This window comes from Rattus norvegicus, chromosome 2 (assembly GCF_021556685.1).
Source record: "Rattus norvegicus strain SHRSP/BbbUtx chromosome 2, alternate assembly SHRSP_T2T, whole genome shotgun sequence".
NCBI classification, from domain to species: Eukaryota; Metazoa; Chordata; class Mammalia; order Rodentia; family Muridae; genus Rattus; species Rattus norvegicus.
Genome location: NC_141535.1, coordinates 226,518,506 through 226,546,325, shown reverse-complemented (window position 1 = coordinate 226,546,325; position 27,820 = coordinate 226,518,506). Strand labels below are relative to the sequence as shown.

The 27,820-nt window shown below is 41.3% G+C and overlaps 1 protein-coding gene across 1 annotated transcript in view; it reads right to left on the bottom strand.

Annotated features, from left to right (window-relative positions):
• Slc39a8 (solute carrier family 39 member 8) overlaps nucleotides 1–27,820 on the bottom strand; it is a 62,166-nt gene that overhangs the window by 13,529 nt on the left and 20,817 nt on the right. The window contains 4 exon segments of the mRNA NM_001011952.1: nucleotides 12,650–12,820; nucleotides 13,748–13,870; nucleotides 15,054–15,223; nucleotides 21,187–21,349. Coding sequence (NP_001011952.1) covers nucleotides 12,650–12,820; nucleotides 13,748–13,870; nucleotides 15,054–15,223; nucleotides 21,187–21,349 — 627 coding nt within the window.

The window sequence follows — 27,820 nt, the reverse complement described above, 5'->3', positions numbered from 1 at the left end:
CCCAACATAGGGCTCGCAAATAGCATATGCACCATTACTCATATTTTAATGAAAAAAATAAAACCGTGTTAAATAGACACAAAAGATTATAAAGTATTAAAGGCATTCTAAAATATAAAATATTCATAAGTTTGTGCTATGACTAGAATTTCTAGTGATTTCAGTGTTTGTATTTTATAGCTAAGGGGTCTTTCCTCAGCTCACCAAAGTGAAACTTCACGTGAGACAAGAGAAACTAGTTCTGTTATTAACACATATAGCCAACTGGAATTCAAATGTATTAAGCTGACAGGCATTTGGTTTCAGGAAAATCTCAAAGCTGCTTCTACAACTCTCTTTGGTAATGAAAATAACTGTTAATGGGAAAATAACAATTTCCAGAAACTTAAATTTTTTTTTCTTTGTCTCCAGTCTTTCTGTGGAATGAGTTGAGTTGTTCGGGGGTCTTAGTTTAAATAATCTAGTAGAAATAATTGTCATTCATGTTCCACTTGGGACCACAGCACTTTACTTTGAAAAAAACATATTTAAGAGAAACTTTAAAGGTTTTCAAGAAATCTGCTACTCTTTGCCCATAGAATTTAAGTGGCATACTAATTAAATATATTTATACATATATACAGTCTTCCTGATAGACTATTTCCTGCTCTCTGACAGGCTGCCTACTGTTGTTACATAAGCCAATGATGTTGATCTTCTGGTACATTCCGGAAGCCTGGTATCACATCTTAAAAACCTGCATTCTCTAGCCTATACAACTCTCATGGTTACTGAAGACTCTCAAAGGGGCTTTCCAGATAACAGAGACTGGTTATGTTTTAATATAAGCTAGAGAAATCAGCTGCTAATACCTTGAAAAGTGCCATTTCCAAAATACAGAAATAACTTCACTGTTCAGCAGGAAGGTTTCAGGGGGTATCAGGAGGAAGGGCCTTGGTCCTGCCACTGCCTGCTGTCTGCACAGCATTTACCATGAATTATGTCGAGAACTGAAATATAAAGAATCCCACCCAGTACAATAAAAATGATGACTGACTGATAGGATGGATGGCCCCGGGGAAAAAACAAAGAAGTTCTTCCTACTGGCAGAGGAAGTTGGCCTTTTAGGGCATGGAGCTTGGGCACAGTGATAAGAGGCAAAGGATGAAGGATGAGAAGGAGGCTGAGAGGCAGTGGTAACTGCGCCCATTGTGACAGAACAAGCCCTTAGAACCACAGTGGAGTGTTAGGAAGTAGGCGGGCTGCCAGAGAAGAAGTGAACTACACAGAGGCAGAATAAAAGGACCTTCTCTGTGAGAGATGACCAGAAAGGAGTCTGTATTTCACTGGTCAGGAAAACAGGAAGTGTGTATATTGTAAGTGGAAGGTGTAAGGGGGTGGGTGGCATATTTATTGGGGGGGAGCACCATGCCATTCTAAAGACACACTGGATGCTATGAGAAAAGAGATTTCTACACTTAGGAAGTTAAGGTGGAAGATGCAGAATCTACTCCCAGAGCACACAGCACACAGAACATTGGTAGGAACAACTCATACAGCGCCTCACTTCCTCCAGTCCTAGGACTGCTGCTGTATGGCCATCCACTCCTCACAGAAATCTTCCATGCATACTATTCCCATTTACAAAGGAGGATGCTGAGGAATGGGGAGGCCGAGTAATATGGCGTACCTCTAGAAAGGAAAGGACACAAGATCTGAATGCTATTCCAAGCAAGTAAAGTCTTATCTCCAGGGAATGGGGAACCTTAGTCCCCAGAGGCTTCCCTTCTCTCCAGCAAGTATCTAGCATGGTAGACACTCCATGAGTATCTGTTGGCTGGATAAGCAAGAGCATACTCAGAGCGAAAGAACGTTTTCTCTCAGAACACACCCACAAATTGTCACCCCATGAACCATCCACTCGAATCCTTCCAAAGAATACAGCATAGAATAAACATCCAGGAAATTCTCCTTGCTCAGCTTCTCTATGTAATACAAGACTCAGAAAGCACAAAGGCATTCGTCATCTGTTTGCCCATTCCTCGTCTTCAAAACCTAGAAACCAGAGTAAATGCTCTTGACAGGCAGGTTTTTTTTTTCATTTGTTTAAAACTCAGTACGTGGAAGTTAACCAGTGTTCAGTAACTAAACAAACAGAAGGAAGATTGTTTTGCAGACCTCAAGTGAGAAAGCACGATACTGAACTCTGAGTTCAGCCAACATGTCCCAGAGACTCCCTGGGATTAAGAAGGCTTTCCCTGACAGCCATCCTGCCTTCCTCTGTAAGACATGCACCTTTTCTTTAGATTATTTGGAGAGGATCATTAAGGTAGTAGAAAAGGGCTTATGGTTATTAGTTGAAAAGCATCTTCTGATTCACCTGACATAAACGATGCTAAATTTCTAACTGCAAAAAATTTAAAAAAAAAAAAAGAAAACTAGAAGCAAGGACTTGACCTGGATCATACAGTTTAAAAAACATAAAGTACAGGATTTTTTTTAAGTGAAGTTGAGAGACTCTCTGACTCAGAAACCTGCACAAAAAAAAACCAACAACCAAGGGACAGCAACCTGTTTTGTTGCCATTGCTGCGGTTGTTATTGCTGCTGTTGTTGCTGTTGTTGTTGCTGTTTCTGTTGCTGCTGCTGTTGTTTTGAAGAGCCAAAGAGTTAATCATTATGTTGAGTACACAGTGTTCCCTGACATTTATGTCATAAGTTTTGAGGTTTTCTGGGTCCAGGAACTGTCTTATTACTATTTCCTGGCTTCCATCTTGAGCAATGTCATTGACTGAAGTGCATCTATCTGTTCTTGAATAGAATATTATGATCTGATCTGAGGTGTTCTGAGGCCTGCTGATACTTCACAGATACTTAAACTCCCACCTCTGTGAGAAAAAAAATGAGTGGGCTTTGGAATCTGCCCCATTCATTCTGTTGTACCAACCGCAAGCACAAGTGGAAGACTACAGTTTCCTTCTTGGCTGACTTTTCTAATTTCATCATATTGATAAAAAAGTGAGAAACACCATCCTGCTTAGATCATCAGTACTATGTTAGAATACGATAATATTTTAAATATACTGTGAAGAGTTTCCATCTAGAACTTTCTCTACAGTCATCGCGGAGCAGCATCCACACTGCTCTTAGCTACTCAGGATCATTGTTGTGTTCCTGAAACCCATTAAGTTCTGTCCTACCTAGAGACAAGCCATTAGGTGTCAGCTCCGTCAACAAGACTGCTCTGCAGTATTTCCAGAGACGTCTCCATCTCACCATTGAGAGGTGAGCTTACATGTGTCCTCTTCAAAAAGACCCCTTCTGACCACCAAAATCAACGTGGTCACTTGGACACCACATATTATTTCCATGTACAGCATTGCAGTCCTACGATGCCAAGCCGTGTATTCAGTCACCGTGAGCACAAAGATTGTATGGCTGGTTATCTCTTTGCAGTGGTGTCTCTGGTATCTAAAGCAGAGCCTGGCACATGGAGGTGATCATATAATCACACGATAGTGCCTGAGTAACAGAATGATGGTCTGAAGGCAGCTTCTACACTTTCATGTAGCTTCCGAGATGAAGCATAAAGCAAGATGTCGTGTAGGGCATAAAATGTTTCTGCAATGTAGCATGTTAGTCTAGAAACTCAATTTAAGGTTGTTATTGTTTTCATATAAGTCCAACATTATGGAGTCTGGGCTAAAGCTAAGACATAAAATACACAAAATCGGAACCGTTTCTGCAAACATGGCATCTACCCAATGAGCAAATTACAATTTTACTTTCCAACTGCAACATAATTTCCAGATTTGAATTCTGCTTTGAAGCCTGGAAAACCATGGACGATGTTTGAGCTCTCGCTTCGGATTTTTTTCCAAAGGCATTTTATAATCTAGCAAAAAAAAGTATGAAAAACTAGAGAGTATCAAACCATAGCCACAAAAGGCTTAAGGAACCTTCAAATGTAATCTTTACTGGTGTGCTCTCCACTGGTGAATGTTTCCAACTTCTACCGATCTCCACTGAAGGTTTCATGAAGTCAAGTTCTTTCATCTCTTTGATATTACTAAGTAAGAGATTCGATAACAAAAGAATTTTTTAATCTCCTGACACCAGCCGACAGAAAAAATCGAGCTCAGGCACTGGTCTTTCCTGATTAGAACTTGGAACTCACAATTCTTCTTAATAAAGGACCACTGATAGGCATGTTGGACAAAGATAAAGACCAGAGACTTGGTTAACATAAACAACGAGCCATTCATTTAATAGGGTTTACCTTCTCATAACTGAATTTCTCTAAAGAAGCAGAAATGTAATATGATCAAAGTTACCAGCCAATCAACTGTGATTCTAACCTGGAGAATTTGTTTTGTTATGAATGGGCACTAAAATTGTTATAGATAGATAGATAGATAGATAGATAGATAGATAGATAGATAGTAGAGATATAGAGATATGGAAATATATATTAGATATATAAAATATATACCATGAATTAATTAAAGCATTGAACAATTTCTGCCCCCCAAGAGCCTTGTCAAGAAACGTGGATGCCATTCATGGAACCACAGAGCCCGTCTTGCTTAGGCCAACTTTCCATCATGCAACCCACCAAGCAGATGTAAACTCACCAGGTTCTGGTTCAGTATCCCCAGGCTGCAGGGTGTGGCAGGCATGTAAAGAACAGAGCACAAAGTAAATAGTTTTGAAAGCATAAATAGCAAAAGTAAAAAGGAAGGAAAGCAGGGAGAGAGGGAGGGAGGGAGGCAGGTAGAGGGGGAAGAAGGGTAAGAGGGAGGGAGGGAGGAAGGAAGGAAGGAAGGAAGGAAGGAAGGAAGGAAGGAAGGAGGGAAGGAGGGAACCTACTTTAGCAAGACTGACAATTACAAGTTAAACGCCTTTTACAAAGTAATTTTTAAAAATCAATGAGAAAGCTGATGTTGAAGACCCTCCATCAGTGGGATGCAAGCTAGGTGTTCCGTGGCTTCTGCTGATTTGCAACTGACCTTTTACACGCTACAAATGGAGCATCCAGGACTGTATCCAGAACAATTTACTCAAACCTCTCACTTCTCTCCTTGTTTTCCAAATAAAAAAAATGTTTGGCATTAATTTTCAACTTTTTAACAATCCACATGCATAATGGAGCAACATGGCAATTCTTCATTATACTAATGGGGGAAAAATTAACTTGACATCAAGCCTAATTGAGTAAAACCTCACTAATTCTCCTAAATAGGGATAAGTCTTGCTTGATTAGTGAAAGCAATTTTGTATAGAACATGTTTAGATAAATGCACTCGCCGATTTCAGAATGTACACTAGCAAACAAGGCTGCAGCAGCGGGCACAGTGTGGAGAGATCCTAAGAAAACCCACCACCACCTATGGGGAGTAATGTGGCTCGTCCATTACGGAAGAGGAAGGCTTTAGATTGGCATTATTTTATAGATCTTAAAATTTAAACAATTAGTTTAGAACTTTAGAATCATGTATACATAAAAAAAATCACCTCAAAGACAGTTTTTATAGATGTTGTCAAGATAGTCTACAGCCTAGCCTATAGCCAAAGGGAGCAAATTGTAATTAATTGACCAGCCCTGTGATGATAGAGTCAAAGTTAACAAGGATTCATTCTGCAGGCATTTCTCCATTCACTGCCAGCTTTGTTCCTGAAGTTCTTCTGTAATGAGAACTTCGAGCAATGCTGCCATTAGGAAACTGTGTGGAGCAAGAAGAGCAGGAAGCTGGGGTGCAAGGCCCCAGGAGAAGCTCTCAGGTTGACTTGACCACTGAGGAACCTAAGATACTTCTTGCAGACAGGATTTGGCCCTGTGCTGCTCAGTAGAGTTGCAAAGAGTAAACAGTATCGACTACGAAGTAGACCTCCTTGCTCATCTAATACAACGTGGTCAGCCCTAAAATCATACAAACACACACACAACACTACAGTGACTCAGTAGGTGGTGTGTGTGTGTGTGTGTGTGTGTGTGTGTGTGTGTGTGTGTGTATTTATAGATGTGCAATAATAGTCAAAGAAAAAGAGGTCACTGATTTGAGAGTGAGTAAAGGTGGAATATCGAAAGAGTTGGAGAGAAGAGACTTGGAAAGGGTTAAAGGGAGGAACTGATGAAATTATATTTTATTTTAAAAAAATTTTAAGGCAAAAATCCCTCAGTTCGGCCCTTCTGAGTTCTCTTCTTAACTGAATCTTGATATTGTGCTTCCTTATCAACCAATTCATAGCACTGACACCTCCAGGAAACTAGCTCGCTTCTGTTTTGTAAGTGATAGGACGTTTGGATTATTTGATTTAAAATTGCAAACAGAGGCAGGGGACGTAGCTCAGTCCTATAATCCCAGCACTTGGAATGAAAAAGCAGGACGATCATGAATTTCTGAACTACCTGAAGGGACAGCCTCAAAAAATACTGCTTTAATTTTAAAAATAGCAAATACGTGGCACACAGCATGGGGGTAGGACTAAAAATGACAGGGTTGACATTATATCCATCTGGGGCACCTTAGGAACCCCAGATCCTGTTTTTCTAAGCCAGAACATCCAGGTAGCCCTCAACCATGACTGAAGACTTTTCCCCCCTTTGGGAAAGTTGAATCCAAGAGCCGCATTCATGGCAAAGCAAACAGGACTGAAATTGAGGACTATGCTGAAGACAGAAATGCAGTCATAATACTTATAGTGGCCCAGAATACTTCTTCAAACACAGATATCCAGGAATATACTCCAGCCTTCTTCTCACCCTCCAATCCAAAGGGAAGAAAAAATGATCCACTCCCCCCTCAAAAATAAACAAACAAAACAACAATCAAAAAATGAGCCGCACATACTCTCATATAGAGCTTCCAGTTCCAGGTCAATCGAGGGGGAGGATAAAGGGAGGGAGGGAGGAGGAGGAGGAGGAGGAGGAGGAGGAGGAGGAGGAGGAGGAGAGAGAGAGAGAGAGAGAGAGAGAGAGAGAGAGAGAGATTTCATTTCTCTGTGACATTTGAAACATTTTTGAATGTTACATACCAAAGGGCAGAGAGTTTGTCCCTCCACACCTCTGACACATTACCAGTACTTAGAAGAGTACCAGGAACACATTAGATACTTGGGAAATACTTACTGGGTGACTCAATGTATTTAAATCTGTAAGACTCTCACAGAGATTCTTATTTGTGGAGTATCACTTTATATCAGCCGTTGATATACTCCGCTCCCTGACATCACCTGCATGGTGGATAAATTCCACTTCACTGTGTCTCCATTTCAAACATAACATGCATAGTAATCAACTTCTGTAAATGGCAGAGTAATTTTTCCCCTTCCTATAAAATTGGTAGGAGATGTTGCACACTGCAAGAGGAGTGAACTAGACGATCCCTCTAGTGGCCTAGAAGCATAACACAAGACACCAAGGCCTAATGTTCCTAAGGCTAAAGAAAGATCTAGTAGTAACAGCTTCTATTTCCAAGCTGTGTGTCCTAGAGGAAGAAAAGCTCCACATAGGTTTACATGACCCCTCCATACAGAGAAGGGAACAAATCCACCTCGAGGGTAGGAGGTGACACATCACCTAATGAGAACTGAGCACGTGCACACACCCCACATGTCACGCGCACTACTGTTTCACACTTATTAGGTGCCGAGAAATCTCAGTGTTTGTCTAAATACCTAAAGAGTTAGAAATGAAAACTGTCAACTCATTTCCAACATCTTTCTGTGATACATACATGTTTGGATGACAGCAATTTTTAAACTCTTCAAAGCTATAGGTGTACGACATAACACAAAATACCATAGGTTACTAAATTTCAATTTCTTGCTTCTCTGATTATTCTGTGATAAGGCAGAACTGGTTGAATAAATTTAAAAATACCACATTCTTTAGACATACTTTTTAATTACACTGTGATATTTCTTTCATTCTTCTATTTCAAAAAAAAAACCAAAAATTACAATTTAAAACCTAGATTACTATATAATTTGTGTCCTATCAATGTCATATTAACTTAAAGTACTTTTCTTGACTCATAATTTAAAGTTTCTTCCATTTTCAACTTTAAAAAAAGTTAACTCTGCTTAAACACTAGCATCCAACATTGTCAATTCAATTATTGAACTCATACTTGAATTCGAACAAACGAGTTTTAAGTACTATTCCATCATTTTAATGGGTAATCTAGAATAAATTACTTTTGTCGTATTTAATACCAGAAAACACTTTTTATCAAGATAAGTTTATTATTTATATCTTACCACACAGCACCTACTGCCTCGTGAAGCAATGCCAGGCCTTCAACTTTGTTCCTTAAATTCTGTTTATATTTCTGGATAATCTAAAGCACATTAGAAATAGCAGTAGGCTGGCCAGTGTGTTTACACTTTTGTTCCTCTGTGTCTATCCCTTCAGCAAAATGTTCACAAAACAATCCTCGTAAGAAATCATTCTCAATACTGCTTAGGCAGCTCATGATACCTGGTTCACAGGTAGCATCCAGGGCCATATCTTCTCTTCCCTCTTCAACAGATAAAGAGTTCCTGGAACTATGGTCTAGAGTCCTAACCTTGTTCTTCTCTGCTCATGGATTCATTGTTGATGTTGGTATGAAAATCCAATAATTTCTATTACAAAACTGGGGGAATCATGTCACGGGTGTGTCATGTTGACACTCAGGAATCTCATACATTATCATCCCAGACCTCCTGTTTGCAAGATGGGATTGTCTATTCTATATATTGTCAGAATACTCTCTTCTCAGGTTCCTTCTCTTTACCCTCCACTGACCTCTTGAGAGAATCTTTCCTGATTGTTCTGTTGAAAGAATTTCCCACACCTTCCCGTCAGTCACCAGGGTTTATTTTCATCAAAATATTTATTGTTTCCTCATAGCTTCTGGTTTCCCTGTTTCTACTATTTCTACTACATTGACTAGAAGGTAGGAGAATATGTTTGCCTCAAAACTCCTGTGCCTAGGGCCCTGAGCAAGTACTCAGTATTTACTGGAAAATGAAGAAAAATCTGCACAAGTTCAGTATGACTAGTCATGTATTTAAACTATGTAAAGGAGGAGACCCACCTTTGTAGTGGAACTTAGACTTACTGGAAGCATCCTCAGGCAAAGATAATTCTAAAGCAAGCGTCTTAATACCTTAATTAGCCCAAGCTTTCCAGCAATTTGGCTAGTTAAAAGGGAAAGGTCGGGGGTGGGGAGCAGCAAGATGGCTCAGGATATAAGGGTGCTGCTGACCTGATGACCTGCTTTCAATTCCCAGAACCTACATCACATCACAGAAGAAGAGATCAATCCCACAACTTGTTCTCTGTTAATATGGTCACTAGCCCTTTAAATTAGTTGGTCTGTCTATCTGTCTGTCTATCTGTTTTAAGACATGGTTTCTCTGAGGATTAAACTTAGCCTTGCCCAGATTAAGTAGTTACACCACTATGGTATAACCCTCTTTCTTTTGCTTCACTTGTTTTGAGATGGGATTTCACAAAGCCAGATTGGCCTTGAGCTCACTGGAGCCTAGACTGGCCTTCACCTTGCAATTTTCCTGCCTAAGCCTCTTAAGGGTTGAGTTTATAGATCTGTGTCTCCATGACTGGTGTAAAAGATCCATTCATCAGTGTTTAAACTGGCAGCTTACTTGACTGGTTCTTTGGCGTCATCACCAAATTTTGGCCATGATTTCACAAGGACCCACTGTATGGTACCCTGCATAATCATGTCCTCAGAAAACAATGCTCTTGAGCTAATCCATCTCTCCTCTCCTAGTGGAATAAATAGTATTGAACGGAGCACCAATGTGGTTGTCTCTCACATTGTGAAGAAGGAAGACCAGCAAAGCATGTCAGAATGCACTATCCAACAGCCTCAGTGCTAGGCAATCCTCAATGCTAGCATCCTCAGTGCTAGCATCCTCAGTGCTAGCATCCTCAGTGCTAGGCAAGCTTCAGCTCTCAGAAGGTGTGTGTCCTTAGCTTAGTCGGCATCTCTTAGTCCCAGTAGCCTAACCGTAACTGTGCTTAACCGTAGTTTATGAAGCTCAAATCAGGTAAGTCAGCTATTGTCCAGACACAAACCTGGAGCACATTAAAAAAATGTCCATTTTTAAGTACTACAGGAAATCATCTATTTGGATATTAGGATGTCCTCTGGTAGATCTTAATTAAAACCATCATTCGTTACACCACCTGAGATAATTTCCAGTTGGTTTATTATTAACATAAAGCTACTTCAAACACACTTGAGAATTTCCCTTCATCCAGTGGGAGGAGGATATGATCAAGCACAGTTTATGTCCAGGAAGAAACTCAAGTGTCTTTGTTCTGTTGGTTTTTTTCCCCCCAACAATGGCTTTCAAATATTTCTTTTCTACTTTGTATTTTCCTCGGTTTTTCCTTCCCATCTCAACTGCTCACTTTTCTAGTATGCTCAGCTTGGTAGCTTGTGGATCTGCATTTACTGGATGAGTCACATGAAGATTTATCCTCTCCATCTGCCTGATGATAATTACAATAATTGCAGTGCACACCAGTGGCTCTGTCCTCCTAGCACCCCTTTTTAATCATCTGTCATCCATCTGTATTCTATATTGGGTTGGTTAACATCTCTAAGTCCCTGCATCCTAATTAAAACGGTATTTGTCCTTTAGTTTATGGGGTGGTAAGATAATTAGTCTATTGTTAAAGGCACAGACCTGGAACACTCAATAAAATATCAATTGTGAGTACGATGTAAAATTACCTATTTAGGACATTTCCATATTCTCTTTAAAATCTTAGTTACAAGCATCATTTGCCGTACCGCAATAACTAACTTCCTGTTTAGTGTTCCTTCAAAGCCTAAGATCCTGACACTTCGTTCAGTCTAAAGTGACCGCCAAATAGAAAGCAGACCAAGAGGGTGCTTACAAGGAATTGGAGGTTTAAAAACAGGAAGTTGGTTTCATCCAAAATACTGAAATTATCAGTCTCAGGAGCTACCCATGGCTGTTTCCCATTTGTGGAGGGGGGGTTGTCCAGGTGACAGGAACAAAATGATGCTGAGATGCTTGTGGAGGAGAAGGACTACTGACGGTCCTGATGGTCCTGATGGTGCTGATGGTCCTGATGGTGCTGATGGTCCTGATGGTGCTGATGGTCCTGATGGTGCTGATGGTGCTGATGGTGCTGATGGTGCTGATGGTCCTGATGGTGCTGATGGTCCTGATGGTGCTGATGGTGCTGATGGTGCTGATGGTCCTGATGGTGCTGATGGTGCTTCTTGTCCTGATGGTGCTGATGGTCCTGATGGTGCTGATGGTCTTGATGGTCTTGATGGTCTTGATGGTCTTGATGGTCCTGATGGTGCTGATGGTGCTACTGGTCCTGATGGTGCTGATGGTCCTGATGGTGCTGATGGTGCTGATGGTCCTGATGGTGCTGATGGTGCTTCTTGTCCTGATGGTCCTGATGGTCCTGATGGTGCTGATGGTGCGATGGTCCTGATGGTGCTGATGGTCCTGATGGTGCTGATGGTGCTGATGGTGCTGATGGTGCTGATGGTGCTGATGGTCCTGATGGTGCTGATGGTCCTGATGGTGCTGATGGTCCTGATGGTGCTGATGGTCCTGATGGTGCTGATGGTCCTGATGGTCCTGATGGTGCTGATGGTCCTGATGGTGCTGATGGTGCTTCTTGTCCTGATGGTGCTGATGGTCCTGATGGTGCTGATGGTCTTGATGGTCTTGATGGTCTTGATGGTCCTGATGGTGCTGATGGTGCTGATGGTGCTACTGGTCCTGATGGTGCTGATGGTCCTGATGGTGCTGATGGTGCTGATGGTCCTGATGGTGCTGATGGTGCTGATGGTCCTGATGGTCCTGATGGTGCTGATGGTGCTTCTTGTCCTGATGGTCCTGATGGTGCTGATGGTGCTGATGGATTGATGGTCGTGATGGTGCTGATGGTCCTGATGGTCCTGATGGTCCTGATGGTGTGGATGATACTGATGGTGCTGATAGTTCTGTCCCAGCAGCTTGGCGTTCCCATACAAGATACCAGTTTCCTTCCCAACAATTAATCTTTTGGCCATAGATAATTTGAGTTTGATTTCTTTCACTTGAAATGAAAAATGGTCACAATACATAGAGAATAACCTCTACATTCAGTAGTTTTTACAAAAAAATGATGAGATAAAATCAATAATTGCCTAACATATTGCCTGCTGTGAAATACTTGCTTTAAAAATGGTACCCATTAATATTCTTCAGGCAGTGCAAATATAAATTTTAAGTCAGTTAATTAACGAACACAGCTTTTGAAACCTTCGAATCTTCTTGCAATTTCAAGATCACTCAGAGGATTCTTTGGTTTGGGATCTTGAAAGAATTGAAGTGGGAGAAAGGTCCTGAGTTAATTTTGCTAGAGGTACTGTGTAAATCTAACAGGAGGTTCTTATACCGCTAAACAACCTTGGAGAGCCAAGAATTCACAGTTTCTTCACTTTGTGGGCTTAAGCATCCAGAGGGAGAGCAGAAAGAGCGCACAGTGTCCTATCTGATGAAGGTAGGCATGCTTAACATATGAGCGCATAAAATACTGACTCTACCGCATTCCCTGCTATCTCTGTAGTGAAAATCACACAGTAGAGTAAAGGAAAAATGCAATCAGCATGACATACCTGCAGGGACACAACACTGACAGTGTCGAAGTGGATGTGTCCATTAGGCTCAGTGACAGCGGGGTTGGCATAGCATGTCACTCCATTGACAGGAGGTAATGGCAACGTTTTGGGTTGATGGGCTTTTTCTTTAGAACCGAAGTCATCATTCCTGAAGTGAGTATGGTCATTCTGCATGTGAATAATGCAAGTAGGTTATAAGAAGAAAAGATGACTCATGTAGATCAGAAAATGGTCCATTGTTTTTTATTTACTTTTTAATATAATTAATTTTTATTGAAGTAATCCAGTAATTAATTTTTATCAAAAACAACAATTGAATAATAAAATGAATGGAACTGTGGGCTCTAGAGAAAAAAAATCTTGGCCATCTTTATGGTCCTACTAACATGCAGTCCTAAATGCATAAATGCATATATATATATATATATGTGAACAGAAAAGTCCTAATATTAACATCACAGGCTCATAGTTATCTGGGCCTCAGTTTCCATTCAAGCTATGGTGAACCACTGAGTAAAAGCAAGTATGAGGGCAGACTGTGAAATGTCATCGTGTTTTTCATTTATAAAGGAATCTAGTCTATCTGCAATGTAATCTCTTGAAAATACTAGCATTTCTTCTTTTAAACAGATTCTTTTTTTTTAGTATTTACATATTTTTCTTTTTTATTTTATTTTATTTTTTTTTTATTAACTTGAGTATTTCTTATATACATTTCAAGTGTTATTCCCTTTCCCGGTTTCCGGGCAAACATCCCCCTCCCCCCTCCCTTAAACAGATTCTTATTAGTAGGTTCCATGGTTCCTGCTTTCTCTGTGATAGGGGACATATGTGTTGTTATTTAATTGATATTAAATAAGTATAAAGTATAAAATACAAACTATCCACACCTACTATTTTGCATTAAATTGGGGTTAATTGTTTCAAATTCTATATGAGTCGGGTATTTTTCTTATACTTGTCAATATACTGACTTTTAGTCTCCTCATATCTGCTAGTTTGACAGTCAGACTGTTCACATAATTCACAATTCTTGCCTTTGTTAGGAAGCCTGGAAAAGCAAGCTATCAAATGTCTCCAGTCAAGCCTGCTTACCTGGCCGTACGTTTTCAGTAGCATCTTAAGTGTTCTTTCAACAAAGAAAAGCATGTAAAATCCACCAAACACAGCAACTGCCTTTTCAACATAATTGTCAATTTTGGGATTAAATCCAAATGCCTAAAGAGGAGGAGACAGAACAATTCAGATAAAATCAAATGGTTTAATGGACTCCTGGAAAACAATACCATGCTTTCATAGTATACAATTTTCCTGAAGTTCTAAGTCCACCCTCGAAATAAATACTCTGAAACATGAATAACCAGACCACACACAGTGCATTAAAACCTTCCTAGTAGCAGTCACCCCACGAAGTAAAACCCCCCCGACTTACAGATTCCTCTCTTGGGAATCCACAGCAATATTTACCTTAAGTAAGTTACAGGCACACACGATACTAACTGCACATATATGAACACAACGCTGCCCTAAACACGTGATGCAAATGCTTTTCTAATTTTAAAAAGTTTGTTGTGACTCTCACTGGTAACTAGTCAATTACATGGCTGTCCTCAAGTCAGTTAATCATCTTAGAGTTTCAGTTTTCTTCTTTACATTTGAGGGTTTTAGGTAAGTATTTCTCTTGGGTTCTTTCTACACAAATACTAATAAAAACTATAGCTCTGAGGATGCATGCCTCATTTTTACCTACAGATTAAAAACTGGAAGTTTTCTCTTTCTTTTCTTTCACTAGTTCTTTTTCTTATATGGCCATAACAGATAGGAAATAAGGCATGCACATTGCATATTGTATAAATAAATAGTAGGTGATAACAACTGTACTCATTATCAAGTAATACACTTCAATCAAAGGAAATAAATAAGCTGTTCTGTATTTACTAACCCATGACTGATCTTCTCCTTTTAGTCAATTGAAAAAAAGTGGGGAAGGGGCCTGTCAACAGAACACACAGTTAACCTCTCATCTTGTCGAGTTGTAGTAAAGACAGAAGGGAATTCTGCCGTCTATCTTCAATACATTTAGACATTAGAGAGTCTATTAAAAAAATGCACAATTAAACTGCAGAAAAGTGAAGTGTGGAGTTCTCCATGGCAACCTAGCACTGTCTGAACATGCATGTCCTAACGGCTGCCCTCGTAGAACAGTAATTTTGTCTCTGACTCCAACATTCCTTGAAGCATGAGATACTCTTTCCCACTTGCTGTGTTTCTGATATCTTTATCCAAAGCTTTCTAAACCCCTCATAAAAGGCGGTGGATATTATGAAGGCTAAAATGCAGAATTTGCTAAAGTGTTTAAAAGAAGCAGTTAGTCACAGAAATGCACATCCCACCCCCTTACCTCTGGAATAAGCTGGAAAATGGCATTTGAGAAAAGGGTCCCAATAGCCAGCCCCACAAAATAAGTCAAAATCTTGGGGAAATACGACTTCTTTATCAAGGGGGTTAAAATCAATCCCAGGAGAGAGGCCAAATTGATGATTGTCACTGACAAGAATCCATAGCCCCAGACTATAGAAAAAAAAAGAAAAAGAGTAAAAATTAGTTACAACCAAGGACTCAGATGCACATTAACTAAATCACAGCACACTAACCTTGAAACACTTATTCTTTAAAGTCTTCAACAAATACCTTCTTCAAAACTAAAATTTCTCATTGAAATTTATATAGAAATTTGAGACCATACATGCAGTAGACTGAACATTAATAGGAATCATGTTTGTAGGGTCTGGGGTCTAGCTTAGTTGGTGGAACAATTTATCATGCAAGAGGCCCTGAGTCCAGTCCCCAGAATTTCATAAGCTAAGCGTGGTGGTTTATGTCTGTAATCCCAGCACTTGGGAGGTAGAATTGGGAGAATCACCATTTCAAAGTCACCTTCATCTGTGTTGCAAGTTCAAGGCTAGCCTGGGCTATATGAAATCATGTCTCCAAAGGAAAGGAAATATGAAAGTGTGCTTCTGATTTAAGTGACGAGTGTAGAGCTTGCAGGGAACTGGAGAATATCTGAAGAAGGACAAATGATCCTCCCTGTACAGTATACAGGCTTCAGGTACCTCACCTCATCTGCAGCTCAAGGCTGACTTTAAAATGTAGCCTTTTGTGACAGACCTTTAATCCCAGCAGTTGGAAGGCAAAGGGAGGCAGATCTCTGTGAATTTCAAGGCCAACCTCGTTTGCAAAGTGAGTCCAAGACAGGACTCACTTGCAGAAATCCAGGATAGCCAGGGTCCTGTTATATAGAGAAACCCTGATTCCAAAAACAGTGGCCTTTTAGAAGAATAGAGGTACTGTGAGATTCGAGGGAAAAATGACGTAAGCTGCTGCCAAGGTGAGTGGGGATGGCATCACTTCAAACTGACCACCATCATGCCAACATTAGGTTTCTCATAAACATTTGTCTGAAGAGCCCTGAAATCTACCTTTAAAAGAAATTCTTCTAATTTTAAAAACAAAAAACTCCTGAGCTCTCACCAGTTAGGCTTCCTGGAATCTGGAGTCAGCTGGTGCCCTGAGAACACAGATAGTGACCACACGGGAGTGGAGGGAACAGCTATATTGCATAGCTCACCTTGCCAAGCCCAGAGGGAGACTGGGTGATGCTGGCAACACATAGAGACGGTTCATCTCTCATTCACATGCCCAATGGCCACTCAATAAATGACGCTGGGTGCGGGGGCAGGGCACAATGACAAATGCTATCCTAGTTTGATGCTTGACTAGATGCACTGCTCATCATCTGGACTGTAGAGGCTTGGCATGTAACAGGATAATCAGCAGTGTGGTCTGAGATATACCATGACCAGTACAACCAAGCCACACGTGCCACAGGGCACTGTCTGGAAGATGGGAAAGCTGCCTCTGTGTGGCCACCAGAAAACATCACTTAAATGTTGGGCCACTTTTCTCTCTGGCCCTGTCAGAGTAGTACACAAGTAACACCCAGCGCCCAGCAAGTGTCTGTCATATCAACTGCTGTGCTCAGCCATCAATGTCTTCTATCTCATTAAACCCACAAAGCCTTGCAAGGCAGATGCTACCACCTTCCTCGCACAGTTATAGAACCCAGAACATAGAGTCCCTGTAAGCTCAAATCACACAGATAAAACTGAATTTGGGCTAAAAGCAGTTGCTGCTCTTGTAGAGGTCCAGAGTTCAATTGCCAGCACCTACCCAGGGGAATCCAGCTTCCTCTTATGGTCTCTTGGTTCCCATTCAAATAGGCTCACAATGCAAAGACACACAGACATTAACTTTAAAATTGATCTTTAGACATAAACATGGGAAAATTAAAAAAGAGCTGGAGTGATTGATCACAATTAAGAAACACTTGCTATTCTTGTGGAGGACCCTGGTTTGGTTGTCTGAGCCCCACAACGGGGACTGACAACTATCTGTAACTCAGTTTCAGGGCGTCCAGTGTCCTTTTCTGACTTCTTGGGGTACCAGGCATATATGTGGTTCACATACATACATACAGCACAGTTTGTTACAAAAGTAAAATAAATAACATTGTTCCTGGATATACCACATCTTCAACATATGTTGTTTATTATTATTTCCAAAACACTGAGTTAGCAGACTTCTTCCTTCCTTGAGTTCACTCTTATGCAGTGAGTAGAATGGGCTTAGAGTTAAAAGCCCTGGGCCCTCTGTCCCCCTTATGCAAGGTATCTATGGAAACCTTTTTGAAGGAGTAAGCATCAGATAGATCCCTGGTAGACAGATGGTCAGACAGACAGACAGAGAAAAAAGTTCTAGATAGAATTATACGCTTTTCACTTAAATATTTAAAATGGCCAACTTCATGATTCTTCTCCCTCTCCAAAGAAAAAGACTTAGAGGACTCCCACAAACCAGAAGAAACCCTTCATTGGGACTTTAAACCTTGGAGTGAGGGAGCATCCTGTGGCAAGAACTAATTAGCCCTCCCCCATTTTTTTCTAAACTGTCCTGTGCCTTGAGATAGCTCAAACCAGCCAATTCTGAGGGACAAAAGGAAACCACTCTACCCACAAACAAAAGTTTTGGTTCTGGCAGACAATTCAGATTCTAGATTCCCTCCCCACTGGTTGCATCTGTGTGTGTGTGTGTGTGTGTGTGTGTGTGTGTGTGTGTGTGTGTGTGGTGTGTATGTGTGTGTGTATAAGCTTGAGCATGAGAGTGCATATGTGTGTGCATAAAGATGTATGTATGCACACATGTGTGTGTAAGCTTGGGCATGGCAGTACATGTGTGTATACATGGGTGTGCATGCGGATGTATGTGTGTGCACAGGTGTGTGTGTGTGTGTGTGTAAGCTTGAGCATGGTGGTGCATGTGTGTATACATGTGTGTTCATGCGGATGTATGTGCACACAGGTGTGTGTGTATGTGAGTGTGTGTGTGTGTGTGAGCTTGAGCATGGCAGTACATGAGTGTATACGTGGGTGTGCATGCGGATGTATGTGTGTGCACAGGTGTGTGTGTGTGTGAGAGAGAGAGTGTGTGTGTGTGTGAGCTTGAGCATGGCGGTACATGTGTGTAAACATGTGTGTGCATGTGGATGTATGTGTGTGCACAGGTGTGTGTGTGACACTTCCAATAAAGCATGGCCAAGTGTTGAGATCCTTCTTCTCCTGCCTCCCTATCCTTTCGATAAGCAGAGCAAAAGAATGCGTTCCTGCGGTCCTAGACGGACTCACTCTGCAGCATCGATTTCATCTCTCTTGAGCTCACGGCTCCCTCGTTGGTTGTATTGTGTTGGACAGTATGATCTTCAAGGCCGCCTCAAGTAAGAGTCTATGATACTTATAGGAATTAAGTAGTTCTGCATGAACTCATCCAGAAACGAAGCAATTTTGGAGCTTTAAGTACTACTAAGATATGATTAATTTCTCTCCCAAAGAAGTAAATTTATCATTGTGTTTGACTGCATATATTATTGTGGTTTTATAAGGCAAATGAAAGGCACTTCAAAAAAAAAACGATAAAATGTAAGATCTCTGAGACTACCTTATTGTCCCACTAAAATGTCAATACAAACGTATCCAGAACTATGAATTAGATTTATTTTGATTTCTTAGTCTCTCGGATGACCTTAGAAGCTCAACTCATAAGCAGTGAGAAGTTATATTCAGAATCTAGTAAATTTGGTTAGTTTTAATTTTAATTTCCCTGTGAGAAAGTAAGATTACAGAAGGGCAGGGGGGTCCCTGAACCTATGGCCGTGTATAAGAAGCTAAGGACAAATCTGAAGATACGAGTGCTCGCTGCACATCCATGAAGATCTTAGCTCAAGTCTAGAGACAGGAGAATGACCGGGACTTGATGACCAGCCTAAGCTCAGGGTCAGCGTGAACTCCTGTCTCAAAAGAATGGAGAGTGATAGATCAGGACTGGCATCATCCTCTGACCCCCGCCCCCAAACACATACAAGGGTCCTCCACCCCATACATGTTTATATTCTTCATACATACTCCTAGACATGCATAGACACATGTGCATACACAAAAAGATCAAAGACATAATCTTCTCAAGTTGTACCACACAGTGGTCCAGTCGCTTATATTGGCTCATTTCAGTGCTACCCACAATTCTCCGAAAAAGGAGCTGAGATTACACCTGCCGGAGTGACTCAGGCAGACAGATGCTGGACAATTGCTCAAGACCACACAATGTGCACTAAAATAAAACTATGAAGTAGCGCATCAGATGGCAATCCATTGCCAAACTAAACAGATCAGCAGAGACAAGCACTCCACTCTCTTTGTTGGGTTCTCTGTCCAAATATTTGGCACCTTTCTGATCTCGAAACTGGGAACTATTGACTTTTCTACTTTATGGCTTTGCAGTGTTGACCCTAGAGATCTCTCTCACTTCCTGCTTCCTACTTCCTGTCCTTGTCTCTTGGCTCTACCTGACATAAAGTATCCTGAACAGCTAGAGTTAGAAAACACCTATATCTCTGTCTGTCTGTCTGTCTACCATCTAGCTATCATCTATGTATTATCTATCATCTATCTATCATCTATCTGTCATATCTCTCTGTCATCTATCATCTCGCTTTCTTGTTCTCTCTTTCTTGCTCTCTCCCACTCTCTCACTCTTACACCAAGTCTTCCTCTGTAGCCCATACTGGTCTGGAACTCATGGTGATCCTCCTGTTTCAGGCTCTGAAGAGCTAAGTAAGATTACAGGCATAAGCCACCTCATCCAGATTTAGATGAATCCCAGGAACTTTCTTTCCCTGAAGTCACTTCCTAAAATCGTGGGCCTTAGGCAATACAGAGCCAATATTGTTCTAGGCATTTTGAGTGTTGCCATTTAATCCTGGTAACAACACTGTGAGAAAGGAGCCAGATTGGATGAGGAAACTGAGGTAAAAAGCACGTTTCCCAAATGGCCAGAAAATCATGGAGTTGAACTGCAAGGTCTGTGCCCTCATTGCTAGTAATGACAGCATATTAAAAATGTCACTGCACTTATTTTCAAATGTAAAATGTAAAGTATCACAATGTAAAAGTCTTAAGGAAATGTAAACATACTCTAGCCAAGATTTATAATTCCCACATCTTCTTTCATGTACAAAGCTTAAAGGTTAGAAACTCCATGTTTTAAGGGTTCAACACGTTGGTTTTCCTATGCCTTCCATCATAACTGCAGACAAACTAACACGTTTTCAAATAATAGGACAGGCAAAAGGTGACAGCAACTGTCTCATCAATTAAACCAAATAGTTAATACATAACCTGGTACGCACCTCAGATGGTTTAAAATCAAGAAATGTTTGGACATTGACACATAAAATGACATTTATGACATGTAGGTAGAAATAAAATGTTAGAGTCCTGGTTCTCAGCCTGTAGGTCCCACGCGACTGCCTTGTGGGTCGCATGTCAGATATCCTACCGATCAGCAGTAGCAAAATTATAGGCATGAAGTAGCAATAAAATAATTTTATGGTCGGGATCACCACAACAGAAGGAATTGGATTAAAAGGTCAATAGGAACAGGTGAGGACCATTGCTCTTAGGGGAACAAAGAAGACTTTGATGGAAAAGAGGAAAGGGAGAAGGAAGGGAGGTTTGGGGATAAATATGGTCAACGCATTATTGTGTATCTGCATAAAAATTCCATATGTAACAGAACACAATGTTTGATGAATCTATACAATAAAAACTAAATGAATAAGTAAAAAGAGAAGACCGGATTGTGGAATTTTAATTAAATTAAAATAAATTTTATTTTATTTTATTAATTATTTACTTTATAATTTGTTAATTTAATTTTAATTTTGATCCCAAAAGCAGAAGCGTGTTGCATATAAAGTTTGTATGAGTTCCCAATATTCTTATCTAAAAACTTGCTGAATCTTATCAGGAGGTTTCTCACAACTTAAATTAAAAGCAATAAATGAGGAAAGGATGTGCGTGAGCTTTATCTCCCGCTGCCTCTCAGACTTTCCTATGGAGTGAGAAAGGGCTTCTGGGTACCTTCGGAAAAACTGGGCTTTACGCTGTGCTTCTGTGGATCCTCACAGGGATGAAAGTTCAGCTGCTGTAAGATCGCGGGGCAGATGGCAGTGAAGTTCGAGCTGGTTATCTGGGTGACGTTTGAGAAACCATGAAGAGAAAAGATGTCTTCCGCTGACAGACACTGGAACAGAGCAAACAAAGGCACACGGTTGGAATGCGGTCAGCACACGTGGGTGAACACTCAGCCTTAGACTACAGTCTAAGGAAACGTACTGTGCTCCATCCAGGGACACAGCGCGTGTCTGAACCAGAGCTCACTACAGAAATGAATGGACCACTTAGTTCCTCTTTAAACCCAGAAAGAAACACACAAAATAGCGAAAGAATTATTTAATCAACAGCCTACTCGATATAAACAAAGTAAGATTAAAGATTGATTTAGACGTTGAGGACAAACTTCAAAGGTAATAAAAACTGGGCTGTGGCTATAACTCCAAGTAGGGGAAGGGCACGCCTAGCACACACAAACTCTGGGTACCCTAGAGAAGTCAGTAAAAGCACACTGGCAGCATTCGAACACAGGGCTCTGAGATTATTTTTTATTGTCTCAATTTACCTTTTTAGTTATTTAAATGGATATCTTGTAGGGGCTGTCACAGTAGCTTTCTAGCATCCCTTGTTAATGGTTACTTGGTTCCTTAGGGTTTCATAGTTTAAAAATGTACCCATCGATATAGCAATAATAGTTCCAATACGTAAAATTTACTTTAAATTATATCTTAGCATAAACTATTACTAAATTATTCTAAATGCTGATGACCAGGGCCTCTCTATTATAAAGAGTTTTGCAGACAGTGCTGGGCCACTTAGAAATTCATTAACTTTTTAATGAGGCAAAGAATCTTCATTAGAAAAAGAAATCACTGAAAAAACAATTTTTTTAAAAGGGTCATTTACTCACAAGTGCATTTTCACTGTAAAACAGAGGAGACATTAATAAATTGATGTCATACAAATTAGAAACTGTGAGAAGTACACGTTCCCTCAAACAGAATCCTGTCTTTAATAAAAATCAACTGATCTTTATTGATGTTTTCGTCTATTTCAGTCGCTCCTCTAACCTCACTAAAATCTTAGCTTTGACCCATAAACTGAACAGTATTCCTCAAAATTCATGTCAGGCCCTAATCCACAGTGAGTGATGCATGGAGATCATCTCCAGTAAATAATTAGTGTTAGAAGAGGCTGTGGAAGAAGGACCCTGGCCCAATGGGATGAAGGGACAGAAGAGAGGACACGGTCAGGAGACTATCTATGATCCACCTAGCAGCCCTCACCAGAAAGTCATGTCCTAGCACTTTGATTTTGCACTTTCAGTCTCTGGAACTACGAAAAAAGTAATTTCTATTGGTTAAGGTGTGGCATATCACCATAGCAACCTGTTCTCAATAATATACCATAGGTGGTATTGAGTTGAGAATGTAAAGGTCAATTGGGAGCTAGAGAGATGGCTCAGCGTTAACAGCAGTCTGTGCTCTTGCAGAGGACCTTGGTTTGGTTTTCAACACCCACATGGGGGCTACTCGCAGCCACCCGTAACTCCAATTCCAGGGCATCTGAAACCCCGTCCTAGGAGTATTGGGGACCTCATACCCATGGTGCACATACAGATGAGCAAAGGCACACACAGATACTCAGACATGAAAATAATATTCTGAATTAATGTGTTTGACCACAAAGCACTTTAATACCTCTTATAGTAAAAACAATGAAATTAAAATGTCTAAATATTAATGCAGGAAACCAGTGCTATTGTCAAGGAAAATGTGAAAAGACGTCAAATATACCAAACTGCATGCAATTGTCAAAAACTAAGGAAGCAATTACTTTACACAAAACGCATGCTCAGATTTTTTTCCTCTTTGAAAGATTTTTTCTTTCCTTTAATGTTTCCTTTAATATTTTTGCTACCCTCTTCCTCCCTCTAAATCCTCCCATAAACTCTTCCTTGCTTTCTTTCAAAGTCCTAACCTCTCTTTTCATTGTTATTATGAATATGTATGTGTGCAGTAAGCATATAATATTTAAGAATATAAGTTTGTATAAGCTGTGCCTTACTCACCCCATTCTCTCCTCTGGTGGGCAACAATAACAGCTGTGGACTAGCCATCAAACAACCAACACTACTAATAAGGCATCCCTATAGCAAGTATGGGACACCAGACCAATAGACGAAGAAAATGGCTGGATAGCCAATCAGGGAAAGGTAAGAAGGCACAGCTCGTTCATAACCAGGAGGATGCCTGACTCAACAGCTACAAAGAAGACTTGGATCAGTCATGGTTCCAGGAATTAGCAGGTAATGCTAGCACAAAGACATAACAGCACTGGCTCCCAGCAAGGAAGTCTTAACCTGCATGGACTTCAGGTTCCTCCAACTACAAACATGAGGAAAAAGGAACATGCCCTATAAATAATGTTCAAAGACTTCTCAGAATTCAAGCCCTAAGACATTCAAAATGTGACGGCTCTGAAGGAATTCTTTCAGGATCCAAATTGTAGATTAGCAAGTGAACCTGCTCAGGCATAGTGAGTGTATCTCAATGAAATAGTGGCTTAAATGCCATGGCCTTTAAAGATGCCCTCGTTGCCTACTGTGCATTCTTAAAAAAATGTTCCTGTGGTCAATGAGGAAAAGAATCAGCGTAGTTACATGAATACAGAATGAACAACGAGAGGACTTAGAATCGTCATCATCAGTCAGTTTTTATACAGACTTTTTGCTGGCCAGGTGGTCAGAAATCACAGCGCTTGACAGAAGCAACTGCCCGATAGGCACCCAGATGCAGAGAGGAGGCAAAACTCAAGGCTCTGCTCGCCTTTGTTCAACACAGAGCCGATGCAGGCCTGGTAGGATTTAAATCACTTATCCACTAAGAAGCGGGATGCAAATTTTGGACAGTGGCCTATTCTTGATTTACTAAATTAAACCCGACACTAGAGAAGGCAGTATCTATGAAAGGGCAGAGTCTCCACTGCAGGGGCAAACGGCATGTGAGCCCAGCCCCTACACGGAGACGTCTCAAAACCCATTGGACAGTGACACAGCTGAGCAAGTCTGACCCCTCCGGGATACATCCCTTCGCCTTGGAATTCCTGGGTCACAAGAGGTCCTGGGAAAGCAACTCAAGGGTGATAGTATCACCTTGAGAAGATTCACCGAACTTCCTTCCCCCAGACGGTCATAGTCATCCACTAACAGCTTTGCTTTTTACTTTTTTACATGACATTTCTATTCTCTAGAGTCCCTCCCAGGCTTTACTGAGCCTTCTAAGCTCTGTGCTCCTTGGGACCTACTAACGTGAAGACACTCTGACATCAGCGGTTACTCTTTGCTCGTCTAAGCCACAGTACACTGATTTGGAGCACTGATTTGGTGTACGCAGATACCAGAGAAAGCTACTTAAAATGGTAAAGGGGACTTAGGTCACATTACACACCAAAGCCCCAAATTGTACTCAAACTGGTAGCAGCAACAAGGTTCATGCATTCCTGCTTCTGGGCCTGCTACTCTTTCCTCATAGGAGCTTAACTCCCCTTGCTTCATCTCCAGGAGTCATTAAAGGACGGAAGGAGAGGATGGGAGAAAGATTACAAGCTCCTCCCCTTGCAATTTCTACAAATAAAATCTGTACGGTGAAGTATCACTGAAATAATTTGTCTTCTACAATGAATCCCAAGGAGTATGGCAAGACTTGAAGCACTAGACTTCACAAAGACTCTCCCTGGCCAAATTTCCATCTGAGCTTGGTCCTCAACCTTGACATTTCTTGTTACAGGGCCAGCATCTCCAGGCTCTAACAAAGATCTTGCAGAGTTATTTAGAAAGAAACCTCCCACTCTTATTGGCTGATGCTTTCAAACCAAACTCCCCATCTCCAACCCTTTGTACCTGTTACCTTGGCCTGCTTTTGGGGGTGGGGGTGGGGGATTCTGTCCTTTAATCAAAGTACTTCCTATACTTGTGTTTCCTCTTTGTAAAGTTCTACCCACAGATGCTTCCCACCCCAGCTCCTGGGCTGCTCCAAGATGTCTGGCAGGAGTCCAGTTCTATGCTCTCCCCTGTAATAGGTAATTTTGAATAGACCTCATTGGCCACTGATTATAGTAGACATATCAGGAGGATGTTTTCAGGCAAGATGAATATTTGAATCAATGACCTCAGTGAAGACGAGAGAACATTAACCATTTTATGGAAGGCTTGACCAGAGTAAAAGGCAGATAAATGGAGACTTCATACATTTTCCTACCTCACTGCCTGGAGACCACAGTCTGTTCTCTAGACCTCAGTCTGGAATTTACACCATCAACTCCCAAGCTCTTGGGTCTTTACACTCAATTACAATAGTGAGATCTGACTTGCAGATGGTAGATCCTAGAACTTACCTTCCTAATGGTCTCCTTTCCCGCCTCTACCTCTCCTTCTCCCTCTCCCTCTTCTCCCTCTCCCTCTTCTTCTCCCTCTTCCTCTTCTTCTCTCTCTCCTTCCCTCTCTGTCCCTCTCCCTCTCCCTCTCCCCCCCTCTCTCCTTTACTCCCTCCAGCCATGCTCTGTTTCTCACTCAAGGGATATAGGAAGGTATGGATTAATAAAGATGCAGCCACCTTTTGATCCTACTGATTCCATTTCTCTGGAAAGCCCTGGTCAATGCACCTGACTGCACCGTGCAGGTCAATGGCATGGCTGTCGTGCTTGATCATCGGTAAATAAAACCACAGTTTGACAGCACTCAATGTGGTAAAACGAGATTCCTATACTGCCATAACTGTGGTTTTCTTTAACAGTGATCAAGTATGACAGCCATGCCATCAGAGTACACATTGCATTGATTGCTTCCTTCGTTACACAAATATTTTTTGAAACCTAAAAATCTGACAGGAATATCGATGAGAGAAGTCAAAGGGAGAAGAAGCTAGAAGCAGGGAAGAAATAGAACAGAAACAATAAGCCACAGCACCACCTTCCATTAAGAGACCTCAACAGTGTGGGGGAGGGGAGACCCACCCACGTACACCAAGAACTGTAAAAGCAGAGTGAAAATGATAAATCCCTAAGAGATATCATAAGAAATCTTATGTGAGGGAGAAGTTGTATGCAGAAGAAATCATGAAAGACAACTGAGGCAAACGGAACTTCAGGCAAACGGAAAGCGAGTGTTGGTCCTGGTATGACATTCAGCAGCACGGTGACCAGCTGCCTTTCAGACCTCTGAATTCGTAATGCCTGGAGGGCACCAGATGGTGATGAGTGATGATCCCTCTTGAGAAGCATAGAAGCCAGAGATAAGGCTATGTCTGTCTTCTGTGGAGCAGTGATAGTGGGGTGGGTGCGGGGGGAGATGGTCACAAGAAAGCACGCTTTAGAAGAGAGCACGTGCCTGAGGAATACAGAGCATACTTGGAGAAAAACAGGAAAGAGACCCAGGAATGGTGACAGCTGTGTGTCACCCCAGCATTCAGGAAGCTGAGGCATTGAATCATGAGATGACTGAAGACCAGCCTGGGATGAGAGCTGAGGCTGTCTCAAAACAAAACACAACACCGCAACAAAAGCACGACACAACACCACACAAGACAGCATGTGAGACTACATCAGAGCTCGAGAGTAGTTAACTAACCTCTGAAGCTTTAGAGTTAATCCCTGGCGCTACCACCACTCCCACCCTTACCACCACCAAAGCTAGAAAAAGAGAGAGAATGAAAGAAACAACACCAAAGAGGCAAAAAAAAGCATAAGAAATAATAAGCTGTAGTAACAATAGGCATTGCATTTTGCCTGCCCGGGTTGACCTCGTCTTTGGCTGAACAAACCACCTCACCATCATGCCTGCGCCCTTCCAGGTAACACATAACCTAGATTTAAACATCCAGACCTAGGGCTAAAGAATCATTCTTTGCTAGAAGTACCATGAATCTGAAGACTCCTTCAGCCACTTTGGCCATCGTGTGGGGAGAGAGGGGAAACAAAAGGCTAAAGGAACAGAGATTTTTTTTAAATGCTCATGATTGTGGGCGTGGTTATGTCTGAAGTTCATACCCATTGACTCTGCTTATCTGGATGAATGAATTCTCTTCTTAGCTAAAGGGAAGTTACTGGTGTCTTTTTTTTTCCCCCTCATCAAACAAAAGTTCCGATTGATACATAAAAGTCACTCGTTGGTTTGTGTTTGTTTTGAGAGAGTCTCAAAATTGATCACCGTAGCTCAGGTTAGCCATGGAATTCACTATGAAGTCCTGAGCAGCCTAAGTGCTGGCGTTACAGGCGAAAGTCATGTGCCTGGCTACTGCCTATGGTGACAAAAAGACAAGCTCTCTTAGTCTTCAACGCTTGCCCAATTCTTCCTTTGGCCGGTACTTGACTGTCTGGTTAAGTAGCATCCATTGACAAGGACAATTAAGACTGTCTGCTCTTGTGCCTCCACAGTCAACCTCTTCATACCAAACCAGAAGCAAATGTCATCCCATCTAAAGTCACCTCAGAGACCGCTTCAGATTATGTCATGGATTAGAACCCTGAGAAACACATTCCCAGCAAGGCTGTTTCTCTGTGTGTGAGACCGTTACACAGGCTGTGTTCTGTCTGTACTGGTAGA